Here is a 15,647-nt window from a genome sequence, read left to right as displayed (position 1 = left end):
TTTCCTCCCAAAATGTGGCGGGATAGCTTACTCTTTCAGTGAAAACATTGTACACGCCATTTCCCCCTCTAAGTAATAATGACCAACGAGGAAAGTGGCAGGCTCATTTGTTGTGATGCCTCAATTTTCACAAAAATGACCCCTTGCTTGTTTCAATGAGCCCAATTGCCTGCTTATCAGTGAGAACCCGGTTGCCCAATGGTCGATTCAGGACAGAGTGAAGGTTGTTGGTTGCCAAGCCCATGGGAACAGCTTCACAGACAAGACAAATGATGATCTTTGTATTGTCACAGGACGGTTGAATACTGTACAGTCTACGGACCTGGAAGAAAGGACACCCCTGCAGATGAGTGCTTCAATAAACTTGAGGACTATATAGCCATACTTCAGAACATAGCCTTGCTCAAGTGACTGCAGGAACAGGATTGAGGAAAGTAGGTGTGACTTTAAATCACCAAGGCATAGAAATGGGTCTAGTGTAGAAAAGTATAATGGTCAGCATGAACAGGAAGTGCCAAGGGCCTGTTTCTATGCTGTCTGACTCTGTGACTTGCATGGCTCTTATAGGATGTCCCATAGCTCTTTATAGCCAAGTGTAGCCACTGCTGTAATGAAGGAATAATTTCAACATATTGGCTGCACTCTGAAAGGCCCCACCGATGAAGACAAGCTCAGAAAGAAACACAGGAAAAGACAGACTAAGTAGGAGTGGTGGACACAATTTCTAAGCAGTAAAAAGCCAAAATGGTGGCTCACATGGGGTAAAATCAACTGCTCTGAGTCTTTTGTTGTTGTGGGTACACAGTCTTGCACCATACAGGAACAACACCGAGGAACAAAGGGGATGCTGTAGTGAAGGACGACCAAGAATGGAAGGCTTAACATATGAAGAACATTTGATGTCTCTGGGCCTGTACTTGATGGACTTCAGAAGGATGAGGGGGTGGGGGAATCTCATTGAAACCCTCTGGATACTGAAAAACCTGGATAGAGTGGACATGGAGAGGATGTTTCCATTAGCAGGAGAGTCCAGGATCCGAGGGTGCGGCCTCAGAATAAAAAGGGACACCCCTTTACAACTGAGATGAGGTGGAATTTCTTCAGCCAGAGGATGGTGAATCTGCGGAATTCATTGCCACGGAGGGCTGTGCAGTCCAAGTGTTTTGTGTGTGTTTAAGGCAGAGATTGATAAGTTTTTGATTGGTAAGGAGGTAAGGGCTACGGGGAGAAGGCAGGAGAATGGGGTTGAAAAAATAAATCAGCCATGATTGAATGGTGAAGCAGACTTGATGGGCTGAATGGCCTAATTCTGCTGCTATACTTTATGGTCTTAGGACATTTGTGGTGGGCAAGGTGTGGACAGGTGTTGCGACTGACAGCGAGAGGTGATGGAATGTAACCGCTGACTGCGGCATCTGGGAACAAAACTCCCTGGTCTGGCCAATCACATCTCAACATCCGTGTTCGAGGAAGATAATTATGCATTGTGTGTTTGCTTGTAAGATACCCACTTCTACCGGACACTGAGCCACGTGAAGTCAAATAGAAAGATACATTGACCAGGAGAAGCTGCAAGGTCCAATGAAATAGCCACTTTGTTCTCCCTATTCTACAACACAGGGCTCTCTATTCAGGGTCTAACACTGAGTTTCTTTGTGGAATAAAAATATAAACAAAATGAAAAAAAAAATTTTGTAACACAATCAGCTTTGGTAACCTTTCAAAGACGAATGTTGTAAGTATATTAAAAGATTAGTGGTAAGTATTTACACCATCTGTAATGAGGAAGCATATCTTGCCTACTCACTGGGTAAATGAGTGTGGTACAGAAGATGTTCAGTAAGGACAGCTCATGCCTGGTGCCATATTTGGGGAGGGGCTGGAGGCACAGCTAAAGTCAGGGGATGGAGCGAGGGCGCAGGGTGGATTCCTGATGTCAAAACATTTCCCCATGACTCGACACTTCAAGTAAGGCGAGAACGGAGGATTCAGTTCAGTTGGCAACTGGGCTGTGTCAACAATGAAAATCCAATGGAATTTTGATCAACTGTAATAATCAATACGTTTCCCGAAAAACTTTTACACTTAATTTCTTCCCGTGACAGTTGTACAAACTTGGGATGGATGAAATTCGGTGTAGAAGACAACACAAAGGCAGTGATGGTTTCGATTTTGGGATCAGGTGCTGTTGGTGACCCACTCATTGTGCCCTCATTTATAGATGAGCTTTATTCAAAGCCTTTCTTTCAGAAACCTGGGTAATTTGTGAGGTTTGTAGGTCTTATCGCTCTCCAGATTCCCAATAGCCTGGTCCAGGTAAATATAACATTATTCCATGTCACTTAACTAGCATCTCCCATCCACACAAGATCCCTGGAGTTCTCCAGCATTTTAAATGAACATTTCTGTGACATGAAGGAGAGGCTCAAGTGCATCAACATCCATTCACAGAGGGAGAGAGCAAACAGTGACCACTGGATGAAAAATCATCTGTATAACATTCTACAGGCACAGTTAAATCTCTCAGAAATACACCAGATATTTGTGAAGGAAAGGCTTTCAAAAAAAAACTAATCAACACGGGGCTTCATGGTCTTTTTCCCAAGTGGAGTTACCATCATTTCAGGATAGAGTAGTGGCCCTCCGTGAGAATGGCACTGTATCAAATGCTTCCCTTCAGTTCAAGCACAACCTTTGGCATATTTGTTCTAACCTTTGTGCAATCTATTGCACTGTTGGGACAAGCTTCTATTAGTATTCATGATGTATGTTATTGCTCAGGAACTGACATTTTTCACCTGATGTGGCAGACTTTATGTAAAAGTAAAATGCTGTTTGTTGCTACTGTTGTCAAGTTAGAGATGTATTGATTTGTCACAGGTCTATTTGCTGCCTTTCGAAGTATTTATTCTTAATCTGACATGGGAGACTTCACAAGGCCTCACACTTTAGTTGCAGTCTTGATGTACCTTCCCCATCATTCCTTCATAACTGGAGGTCCTAACATCTTCACCCAACTGCACTATTTTAAAGCCCTTTGGAGTTCCTTAGTCTGTGCCCTTCTTGCACCATACAAGTTTCAACTCAAGGCAAAAGGCTGCTAGACCCCAGTCAACTATGTTCCACTGATGGCTCTGTAGGGAGGATGTACTTGGTGTCTGAGGATGGGAGTATTCCAACTACCTATCTTCCTATAGTCTCCATCTACTTCCCGTTTCTCTTAGAACTCAACAAAGATTGGGAATTCATCCGTTAGGAAGCTGTGGGGCTCAGGGTTAGGTCCCATTTGTGGGGTGGTACACCAAAAGGGAAAGTGTTTTATTTTATTCTCATGGGGCAGTTTTAAATAACAATCTCCCACTTCTTATTCCTTCCAACTCCATGCTCGTAAGCACTGAACAACTCTGAGGCCGTGACTGATGTGTGGGGAAAACTGACAATGATAACAATGACCTTTGTTGAGGTCCAGTCCCCACACTAGGGCATGGGTGTGGTCTCACCTCTGCAGTGAGGCCGTTCCTCAGTCTGAGCAGCTGACAAGTGACAACAGCTTTGCAGGAGCTCTTCCGGATTCCTCTGTTGAAGCTGCGGTTGGGGGGGAGTGGTACCACAGGTGCCAGACGACATTTCCCCCAGCATCTCCCAGAGTGCAAGGACAAGGAATAGCACTGGAAAATCGGATAGGCCTTGAATGGCAAACAGAGGTACATGATATAGCGAGTCGGTTAAGGGTCCAGGATGAAAAAGGGTCTATAAAGATTAGCAATGTAGTGAGGAGTTTGATAGCTGTGCTGTTTGCTACCTTGAACTGGTTAGCACCCAGCCAGTAAGTGGGCACATAGACGTTAGTCAACCTAAAAAGGCATCATCATCAGCTCGACTTTGACTATGGCATCTACACCTGGAAACCATTCTCAGCGAGGGAGGCTGGATACAGAGGGGGGAACAGGTGGGACAGAAATTTGCAGAGCTGTTGGTGGTGAGCAGGGTGAGTGCGCCTTGGGGATCACCAAGGAGCTATTTTCAGGCACAATAACTGCCTCCTGCACTCTAATGTGCAAATGATTCTGTGCGTCCAGGATGGGCAGTTGAAAATAATCGGCTCAACAGCTAGAGACCTGGAATCCGGGGGAAGAAATGTCCCAAACAACGTGGCTGCAATCTTAGTGCAACCGTGAACTAACAAGGTGGAAAATACTGGCAACTGTGCACTACCAGACCTGAAGCAGGAAAGAAGGGAACATTTCGCTACAGCGTATTTTGAGTTACAAATTTCTCTGACACACTTAAGAAAAGAACATCTTAGTTAAAGGCCAGTGGCTCAAATGGGGCAGGGGGCATCAATGATGTTGAAGTACGTTTGAGGTGGCTGTACCAGCAATGCTCTTGAGCCCCCCAGGAGAGCTCGGCACTCAGATCCTTTGTGTTCTCTGTGGGAACTGGGCTCTGCAAAGCTGCCGTGCTCTGGGGGAAAGTGGTCAGCACATGGGAATTGGCTGTTCAGTGAATGATCTTTGGAGGCCTCCTCCCCTCCCTCCTCTCTCATCTACCCCCTCCTCTCTCCCCCCTCTGCTCCCCCTCTCTCTCCTCCCCTTCCTTCCCACTCTCCCTCCTCCCCCTCTCTGCTCCCCCTCTCTACTCCCCCCTCACCTCCTCCTCTCTCTCCTCCTCCCCCCCTCCTTCCTCCCGCCCCCCCACCGGAGCGGCTCTGGAGAATTCACCACTCTACTGCACGCTGCTCAATCACCTTAGTTACTAAAGAGAGAGATCTCACCCTGTGCTGGCAGCCTTTTCCAGCATTCGTCCCCTCCCCCGCCGTCTGTGCTTTCCATTATTAACATCTATTTAAAAAAAACTTATAAATAACATTTTGAACCTAATTATAACCCGGTCTGCTCAGAATCTCACTGTCGCCCACCTTCCATCTGTAGGAGAGGCAAAGGGATCCTCCCGCGGCTGACTGACAGCGTGCAGTCTGACAATCTGCATGTACCCTCCGAGTTTAAAGGAGCCTCCAGTCAAGTTTCAGCCTCGGATCAGCCCCAAGAGGAATTCATAAAGCGCTGGACAGGCCTGCAACAATTAGTCCATTGTACAAAAATCCGTTCTGTTTTTAGCAAAGGAAAATAAAATGACTAACTGAGAGCCCTGTCCTAGGGAGTTGCCTGTCCTCCAGCTAAATGTGTCCTGTTTAGCATATGATTCGGGTTTGACCTTCCTGTCCAGACCCTCCCCCCAAACACAAGCACCAGCGACCCCGTCTCCCACATGGTTTACACGATCTAGTTCGGGAGGAAAGGGTCAGACAGGTGAGGCGAGGGGTATGGGTGCATGGTATCAGGCACAGGAGAGGAATTGCTCTTTTTGAGGATCCGGCTGCAGTTTCAAGCTGACGGCTCAGGTTGATGCGCAGACCCTTGACACGTGGTGAAGTCACTTTCTCAAGAGACCACATCTGTTCCCTTTGTCCGCCATTCCTTTAAAATGCCAGCGTGGCTTTATAGCCAACTGAACATGGTGCAACTTACAATTAAAACAATTCCCCTCACAGCACAGAACCTCCAACTCTGCCCCATTGTACCTGTGAACGTCAGCATCCAAGAGGAGGAAAAGTCAGTGTAAAGTGCCCCTTTGTGAGTAGCTGGTCAATGTGAACGCTGCATTATTAAGGTGGGTCCAGCAGCAATTCTTGGCAGATCCAACGACAAAAGTGCTTTGGCTCATGATGTTTCCCCCAGTCCACACCCCGTGATACCCAGCACCCCAACACTGGGTGACTGCTGATCAGATGCTCTTTCAGGCAGACACAGCCCTCGTTGGATTACTGTCTTGCGGATCAGCTCCATCACACACACAGAAATAGAAACGAAAAAAAAACAATGGTAATTACAAAAAAAAGAGTAAACCCTTCTCGTGTGTTGCTCAGCGGTGTGTGGGGGTTGTGTGGGGGTTGGTTACACAAGATTGTCCGTCCCACTCATGGTTCCGTTCTCTTGGTCATTTTGGAGGACGGGCGTGTTGCAGAGTGGACAAACCTTCCTCACCTCCAGCCACTTGATCAGGCACCTGTCGGGAAGAAAAACAGATTTACAGGGAAACACGCCAGCTACAACTTCTCGGCCACAATGTGCTCCCCCAAAGGTCCACAGTACAAGATTTTCTCCATTTTGGCCCAAAGTGAGTTGCAGGTTCTCTCAGGTTCAGTACAAGCTGGTTAGAAGGAAAGGAGTATTCCCTGGCCCCCTTGTGCTCTACCCAACTTGAATAGGGCAGGAGCAAACATTCAAGAAGCTGGAGGAACTCAGAGGGTCAGGCAGCATCTATGGAGGGAAATGGACAGATGAAGGATCAGGGCTCGAAACGTTGACTATCCTTTTCCAGATGTTGCTTGACACGCTGAGTTCCTCCAGCATCTTGTGTGTTGCTCCAGATTCCAGCATCTGCTCTCTCTTGTGTCTCCATGAGCAGGGCAGGGTTTGCTGATGTGGAACTGCCATCCCTGGAACCCCATGCCCATATATCTGGTCTAGATATAAAATGATAGCACCATACATCACAGAAATAGGCCCCATGTCAACCTGAGTCCACAATTCCTTTCCCCCACAGATGCTGCTCAACCCGCTGAGTTCATAGAACATAGAACAGCACTGGCAGGCCATTCGGCCCACGATGCTGTGCCGATCTTGATGCTGATTTATACTAAATGTCCTCCTCCTGTTTATCATCCATGCGGTTCCTCCTGCCCTTTGTTCTACGCTCCAGATTCCAGCATCTGCAGTCTCTTGTGTCTACAGAAACAGGCCCTTTGACCATAAAACGTCCATTTACACCAGCCCCATTTACCAGCAGTTGGTCTGTACCCTTCTATGCCTTGGTGATTCAGTGCTCATCTAGATACTTACATGCTGGAGGGCCTACTTTGTTGATATAGTGGGTCGGGCAGGCACGGTAGTGTAGCAGTTAGCATAATGCTATTACAGCGCCAGTGACCTGGGTTCAATTCCAGCCGCTGTCTGTAAGGAGTTTGTACGTTCTCTCTGTGTCTGCGTGGGTTTCCTCTGGGTGCTCCAGTTTCCTCCCACATTCCAAAGGCGTATGGGTTAGGAGGTTGTGGGCATGCTATGTTGGCTCTGGAAGCATGGTGACACTTGCGGGCTGCCCCCAGAACACTCTATGCAAAAGATGCATTTCACTGTGTGTTTCGATGTACATGTGACTAATAAAGAAATTTTATCTGAAGTGTCCCAGAATGCAGAGGCCTGAGCAGCACACTGAGAGAGTCTTGCCCCCAAAACACCCCTAAAAGCTTCGACAGCTGGCAAAACCCTATCCTATCTTTGACACAAGAGATTCTGCAGATGCTGGAATCTGGAGCAACACACACACATTGCTGGAGGAACTCAGCAGGTCAGGCAGCGTCTGTGGAGAGAAATAAACAGTCGACGTTTTGGGTTGAGACCCTTCACTGAAACGTTGACTATTTATTTCCCTCCATAGATGCTGCCTGACCTGCTGAGTTCCTGCAGCAATGTGTTTAAGCATATCCTATCATTGGCAGCTATAAAACTGAGATGGATTTTTAAATGGTTTTTAAATGTTTCTGACAGAGGCACTGGAAGTGTATCAAAATGTAGGCATTCTTTTTGCACATTAAGCATTAAAATTAGTTCACAAAAAAAACACCTATGAACAATGATAAATAGAGTGCAATCTCCAATAGAATGTGCCTTGTTTCGGATGAACTGTGGGTGTTATCATGTCCCTCAAATTAGGTACATATTAGTTTCACTTAAAACACAAGTAACCTATAACGCGAGGGTTAAGGTTATCTCCTGACATGCATGCTTTATCGAGGTTGCACTGCAATTAAAAGTATTTAAAAAATGCAAATTACTTTGAAGAAAATAATCAGTTTCCCACTGCCTCCTCATCTTCAACTCTACAATCCCCTTTGAAGTCGATATTTCCAGGAGGACATGGAAAATGCTTCAAATCTCCCTGAAAGAATGTAACCTCTTCAGAGATTCATGGGAATCCCTGGCTTGTGATTGCTCAAATGGAGAGCAGCATCTGGGAAAGCACTGAGCGCCTTGAGTCTCTGCGACAGGGCAACTAAAGCCTTGCATAACACCCTGAATTACCCACCCATCAGTCCCCTCAAACAACATCTGCCCTGCCTGAGGTGGATTCTGCAGATCATGCACAGGGCTGATCAGCCAGCTCAGAACTGAAGTGGAGCAGAAGCAATTCATCCTTGACCCCAAGGGACTGCCTAAGAAGAATTAAAGGTAATTTTATGTTCTTTCTCTGATCAGGCTTGTTCTGGATTTCTGTTTAGTGTCTCCAGGGAAACGTGCACAGCATTCAGCTGTCAAAACTGGTTGCTTGCTGTAATTGTTAAATCCCCTGCAAGATGCATACGGTCACACCTCGCTTCACAACCTCCATAGCACTCACTTTCTGTGAAACGCATGCTTGCATGGGCAGATCCCCAGCTCATCCTTTGACTTAAACTCCTCCAAGCAGACTGCGCAAATCTGTCAGACAAAACACAGTGACAAAATCCGTAGTTATTTGAAAGAAGCACAAATGGAAATTAAAAGAAAGGCAACTGAATTAGGCTGATCTGTAAAGGCATTAGACTGGATTTGTGAAATGAGAGCTCAATTATTCCATCCCATGGTCAAGGTTTGCACTGTTCTCAAGGGAACTAATCTTGATGCTGGTGGGACTAATGATTGATACATTACGCTCGGAGGTTAATTATTCCCCACTTTTCCCAAACTGAGGACAAATTTTTAACTTGAAATATTTAAACATACAAAACCTGCAGATACTGTTATCATAATGGGTATGTTACCATGGCATATGTTGAGATTTGGCCACAGCTGGTCTGAGAAATTACTGTAGTATTTACCTCCCGGTATTACCCATGCCCGTTGTTCCACCAGATGTTGGTGAGATGTTCACCCAACTGGGGTAATGCCAAAATATCCCTGCTCCCTTTCCTTCTCCACTTCTCTAAGGGGAGAGGTCACCCCTGAAAACCTAATCAAGCGCCCAATAACTAATCTGCTAACTCAGGGAATTCCAAATAATAATCAGTGCCTGGAACGGGCCGCCAGGGGTAGTGGTGGAGGCAGATACGATAGTGGTGTTTAAGAGGCTGTTAGATAGACACATGAATATGCAGGGACCGGAGGGTCATGTGCAGGGACCGGAGGGTCATGTGCAGGTAGAAGAGATTTAGTTTAATTTGACATTGTGTTCGGCAGAGACATGGTGGGCTGAAGGGCCTGTTCCTGTGCTGTGCTGTTCTATGTTCCATAAAGTAGAACATTGACAACTCTGCTTCACAGTGCTGCAAAAAATTCCATTGGTGTCTCATGGAAAGAGACAGATCTCCACTACATGCACCCACACACAATAGACATTTTAGGGTAAATGGCCTCTTCCAGTGCAGTGACAATTCCATGATTCTGTAATAAAAGTGTTAGGGAGGGGTATGGGCTAGGCTGGTGGGGTTGGGCAGAGCAGTTAGAGGAGAGTGCTAGTGTGGAGCTGTGCAGCTGAAGATATAACTCATGCTGGGTGGGGAGGTGATAATCTGTCAGCTGCAGTGGTCAGTCCTTTGCAATCCTGGCTCCAAGCATCCACTCGAGCTCCCCATCTGGGCTGTGGTTGGCTAAGCGTCCAGTTAAGTTGGATATTTGTCTAAATGCAAGGAGAAAGAAACAATAATTGGGCTCTTGACATCCTTCTCGTTACTACCATTGGGGAGGAGGTACAAGAGCCTGAAGACACTCAATGATTTAGAAACAGCTTCTTCCCCATCGCCATCAGACTTCTGAAAGGTCCACGAACCCATGAACTCTACCTTGTTATTCTTTTTTTGCACTACTTACTTATCTTTGTAATTTATAGTAATTTTTATGTCTTTCCACTGTACCACTGCTGCAAAACAGCAAATTTCACGTCATATAAGTCAGTGATAATAAATCTGATTCTGATTCAGAGCCCTATTACAATCTTCCCAGAGTGCTGGAAAATACAGATTGAAAGCTGTACCTTACAGCCTTCTCTTCAAGGAGGTCACAACCTGGTGTGGATGGAGTGATTACTGTCAGATCCATAGTTCACATAATCAGTCTTTGTTCTTCACTCAGATCACATTGTGAGATTGACAGGTGATTAAATGTCCACTGTTTAAATCCATTGCGTATGTTCCATTCCACAGAGGGATGCTGGGCAGACAACACATTCCCAATTGAACTATATTTTTGGAGCTAACATGTCCGTCTGAAGAATTGAAATAAATTGTTCCACATACCAGACAGAGCACACCAACGATACAGCGTGCTGCCCCTTCAACTTAACAACAAATATGAAACATTATCTCCTCACCAGCCCCTCCCCACTCAACCATGTTTAATTCACTGGAAATTTTGCCTTGATAGTTTGCAGCAAATCAAGAAGGCTTCTTGTGGCTTATTGAGACGGCGAGGTGAGGGGGTGATGGGATGTTGAAGCTGAGCACTTCATGGAGGACATAAACAAGGGAGGTGTGCAATGAGTCCACTGCAGTCCTGCTGTCTGACCTACGAGCTAGTAAGGACCGGTATGGAGACTGGTCTTGAAAGGATACATCCCAATTCTATTTGTTTGAAAATTATAAGCAGGGTATTCCAGGTAACTGTGATGAGGTATCCGTATAAAAGAGCAAAGGCAGACGGTTCTAATCACTCTTCAAGGGCAGTGTTAACCTGTCCCTTAGATTACACTCCACCTGTTGTTTCTACCATCCTTCTTGGGAGACTATACCTGACATTAGTCAGTAACTAATGTTTCCTAAAAGCTACTCCGTTACTCCCTCATTTCAAGGCTGAAAAGCCTGGATTTTCCTTGAGGTTTTTGACCTCACCTCATCTCTGTGACCCTTCACAATGTCTTGTGATTTGGTAACCAGAACTGAAGAGCTGGAAACAACAGCGTTGCCATGGAGTTGACGCTCTACTTGTTCTCCACCCCATGCAGAGAGAGAAAACATTGTCATGCATTCAGGGGCTTTCCCTGTTTTAAGTTCATGCACACTATTTAACTATAATTATTGTGCCCTTGTCACTAACTACAACAGTCTTCTGGATGGTAAACATTTACCACAAGCATCTCCTTACCGCCTCCCTAAATGTTCTGGATGTGAATCTAGGAAGCATGATTACTAAATTGGCAGATGATAATTGGTGGTGTTGCGGATAATGAAGAGTGTAGTCTTAGGCGATGAATTAATAGGATGGGAAGAGAAAAGGCAGTTGGAACTCAATCCTGAAAAATGTGAGATGATATATTTTGGGAGAACTAATAAGCTTGAGATATACACAACAAATGACAGGGCTCCAGCAAGTACTGAGGAGCATAGGGACTTCGGTTCACATGTCCTGGAATCCCTGAAGGCAGCAGCACAGCAGATGAGGTGGTGAAGAAGGCATAGGCGATACTTGCCTTTGTTATCTGGGGCTTAGGAGGAGGTTATGGTACAACTGTATTAAACGTTAGTTACGCCACAGCTGGATACCATGTGCAGTTCTGGTCAGCACACCATAGGAAGGACGTGGTTCCACTGGGGAGGGTGTAGAGCAGATTCACCAGGATGCTGCCTGGGATGGAGTGTTTCAACTTTGAAAAGAGACTAGGGAGGCTGCGTTTGTTTTCCTTGCAGTGGAGAAGGCTGAGAGGGAGACCTGATTGAGTACACAAAATTATGGGGGATGTATATAGGGAGACAGTGAGAAACCTTTCCTGTCAGCAGAGGCATAGGTTTAACGTAAGGCGTAGGAGATTTAGAGGGGATTTGAGGACGAGCTTTTTCACTCAGAGTATGATTAAAATCTGGAACACACTTCAGAGAGGGTGGTGCATCTACGTCCCAATTGCTGGAAGATGGGATTAGGCTGGTTAACTCTTTCTGGACTAGAACAAACACAAAGGGTTGAGTGGCCTTTATCTGTGTTGTAAGAATTCTATGTTTTTGTCATTATCACTTTGCTCATGGGACACTGCTCTGCACAGTTTAGCTACTTTAAAACGATGACTACATCCAGAAGAATTTCATTGGCCATTCAGTGCTTTTGCATGTTCTAAGGTTACAAAAGGTCCTACAGGAATGCAAGAACCTTTTTAATGTAGTGATTGCTTGATGAAGTCTTGTGCGGAGGGTGAACTCAGAAGGATAGAGGTGAAAGGGAATAATGGAGGAAGGATTGAAGGGTTCATGATCCTTCAATAACAGCATTGCGATGGACTGTTTACCTGCCTCATGCCTTGTTACAAGGTCATGAGCATAAACTTCAAAGCAAACTTGCTAACAGCAGAGAGCCAAGACTGCAGAACAGCATGGTGTTGAGGCCACACATAATAACGAAGACTTAGACAAATGTAAGAAGATCTTGTGTCACAGCTGTGGGCAGGTCATTTAAACTATCACCACTCCAATAGAATGTGCATCAACTACCAAAGAATTTAAACCATCCCTATCATGTCTGAAGTAGACATGGAAATGAAAGCAGAGATAAGGCTTAAAGAAGGCATGGCACCCAAAGACACACAGCACGTAAGAACAGAGACATTTGAGAAGTCGACAAAGAGGGAACGGAAGACTCAGGGGTCAGCTCCCAAAACCAGGGACTGGATCTAACCAAGATCTTGAATGCCACTGCTCAAGATGATGATACAAATCTGTTGCCCATTCCTTTTAGACAATGCCAGTTGCTTTAATAAATTGCGAACTGTAAAATTCATACATTTTATCTCTTTCTCCTGATTGGTGAGAGGAATGGATAGGCAATTTATTCTCCAGATGCCAATATCAGGCTGAGTAGAACATGAACACAAATAAATCAAGTCAAAATTATCCTCAATGTGACACTGCACAAGCAATGAATCAGCACCTTGACCCAGGACTCATGTACACTAGAGTCATAAAGTCATACTGTATGGAAACAGGCCCTTCAACCCAACTGGTCCATGCCGATCAAGATCCCCACCTAAGCTAGTCCTGTTTGCCCACATTTGACCCACATTCCTCGAAACCTTTCCCATCCCTGTACCTGTCCAAGTGCCTTTTAAGTGTTGTTAATGTACCTGCCTCAACCACTTCGTCTGGCAGCTCATTCCATATACTGATCAGTGTCTGGGTGAAAATGTTGCCCCTCAGGTTCCTATTAAACCTCTCCTCTCTCACCTTAAATCTATGCCCCCGAGTTCTTGATTCCCCAACCCTGGGAAAAAGACTGACTGTATTTACCCCATCTATGCCCCTCATGATTTTATACATCTCCATAAGATCACCCCTCATTCTCCTACGCTCCAATGAATAAAGTCCTAACCTGCTCATCTCTCTCCATAACTCAGTCCCTCGAGTCCCGACAACATCCTCATAAATCTCCTCTGCACTCTTTCCAACAATGGCATCTTTCCTATAGCAGGGTGACCAAAACTGAACACAGTATTCCAAATGCCTTGTACAACTTCAACATAACATCCCAACTTCTAAATGCCCAGCATACCAAAAGCCTCCTTCATCACTCTGCCTACCTGCGACGTCACTTTCAGGGAACCACACACTTGTACTCCTAGGTCCCTCTGTTCTACAATACTTCCCAGGGCCCTACCGTTCACTGTGGAAGTTCTACCCTCATTCTTCTTCCCAAAATGCAACACCTCATACATCTGAATTAAACTCCATTTGCCACTCCTCGGCCCACTTACCCAGCTGATCAAGATCCCTCTGTAAATCCTGATAACCACCTTCACTGTCTACCACCTATTTTAGCGTCATCTGCAAACTTACTAACCAGAACTGGTCTTTATATCACAGAATGGAGTTCCTGGTATTAGAGGTGGGTCTAGTCAAGGCCACTTAAACTGTCAGGAGAAGCTGTAGGAACTGAGAAAACATTTACTGAAGAGAACCTTGGGGGAAGTTTGATTGAGGCATTGTGTATCTGCAGGTAAAAATGGACCTTTCCTAAGCTAAAAGGTGAACTCTTGATCACCTAGTCTACCTCATTGTGGCCCTAGCAATTTTATTTGTCTACTTGCACTGCACTTTCTCTGTAACTATAACACTATATTCTGCATTATGTTTTCCTTTTTTCTGCCTCGAGGTAATTATGTATGGAACGATCGTCTGGATGGCATGCAAACAAAAGCTTTTCAGTGTATTTTGGTACATGTGACAATAATAAACCAATATCAATACCAATGAAATCCTAATTTACAAGGTGAGGTGCAATAACTTTAGCTGAGAGGATGGCAAGTGAAGGGTTTTGATTGAACTATGTTACACACAGAAGAGAACGCCTGAGAAAGCAAGGGAGAACTGGACAGACAACTGGCTGAAAAAGTGTGGGCACGGGCAGCATGTTCTTCATCGCTTGAGAGGGCCTGCTATTTTCTGAGAGGGTTCACAGAAAAACAAAAGCTATATAACACAACTTTTGAAGGAGATTCGATTTATTTAAATGCCAAGAAGAATTATTCTGGGAAACATTAAGGAATAAATCTGTTTTGGCTTTAATCCAGTTGGGTGACTTCCTAGGAATGCCTGGTGAAGAACACTGGGTCATTGCCTCAACATTTCAGAGCAGCTGCCCCATTGCACTCAGTCAGGAGTGAAATTAAGTCAGACCGGCCCCACCTCCTGCTCACCATGGATGTGAAAAACCAGAAAGACTTGCTGTCTGGATTAGACGACTGCTTGCTTGACTAGGTTACTTGTGTGGGCTCATCGTTCAAAACTTCCTGACGGCTGGGTGATGTGGGAATGTCCCTGCCCTCCATGTGGATTACATCCGTCCATGCCCAGAGAAGTTCTGCATGGTGTTCCGGGCAAGGATAGTGTCTGAACTTAGCAGCATCTTTCCCAGTTAGCTTCTCAGTCTCAATTGTGCATTAGCATTAATTATTCAGACTTTCAGTATCCATCAATGTCTTTCCATCTCTGCCACAGTCCTGCCCTCCCCCAGTTCAGTTCAGGATTGAGCAGAACTTAATTCCATTTGGGGGAAGTTCATCAATCCTCAACTGAAGGGAAGAATTGTTTTTGAAGTCAAGACAAAAACATCTTTTCTCCATAAATCAGGACCTGGTTCAGCTCAAACACATCGGCATGGATGTCACCCACCATGATGTTCACCTGCATTGGTTTAACCCTCTCACACCTGCACTGAGGTGCAAGAAAGGGTCGGGTGAGCGGCTGTAAACTAGTAAATTGAAATGCCACCTTCAGCCCCCTCCTTTAGAATGGGGGTCCCATTAAAAAATACACAGATTCAAGACTTGAGATATACCAGGCTATTAGGAGGCTATTAGTGATGCAACATTAACTTCAAACTCAGCGGCAGAGGCTCCATTGAAGGAACTGACTGGATGGTACAGGCCAAGCCAAGTTTAAATAAGAGGTGGCTCTGCCCAATGTAATCTTGAGGCACAGCACCTCATCTTCTGCCTGGAGACATTGTGGTTCTCGGGATTCAATACCGAATTCAATAATTTCAGATGACCAGCCATTCCAGTTTGTGATGTAGAGTCATCTACCTGTAACATTACCTTGGTTTTCCTCTCCTCCAAAGGTGCTGCCTGTCCTGTTG

The 15,647-nt window shown here is 45.3% G+C and overlaps 1 protein-coding gene across 5 annotated transcripts in view; it reads right to left on the bottom strand.

The window, feature by feature from the left end:
* Positions 1-4,717: 4,717 nt before the first annotated feature.
* Positions 4,718-15,647, bottom strand: part of rnf24 (ring finger protein 24) — a 137,952-nt gene continuing 127,022 nt past the window's right edge. For all 5 annotated transcript variants that reach the window (XM_052032455.1, XM_052032437.1, XM_052032464.1 and 2 more), the window contains 2 exons: positions 8,458-8,537; positions 4,718-6,066 (listed from right to left, as the gene is read on the bottom strand). In XM_052032455.1, coding sequence (XP_051888415.1) covers positions 5,955-6,066; positions 8,458-8,537 — 192 coding nt within the window. In that variant the 3' untranslated portion in view covers positions 4,718-5,954. The remainder of the gene's footprint in view (positions 6,067-8,457; positions 8,538-15,647) is intronic.

This window comes from Pristis pectinata, chromosome 2 (genome assembly GCF_009764475.1).
Source record: "Pristis pectinata isolate sPriPec2 chromosome 2, sPriPec2.1.pri, whole genome shotgun sequence".
Lineage (NCBI taxonomy): Eukaryota > Metazoa > Chordata > Chondrichthyes > Rhinopristiformes > Pristidae > Pristis > Pristis pectinata.
This window is presented reverse-complemented; position numbering and strand designations above follow the sequence as displayed.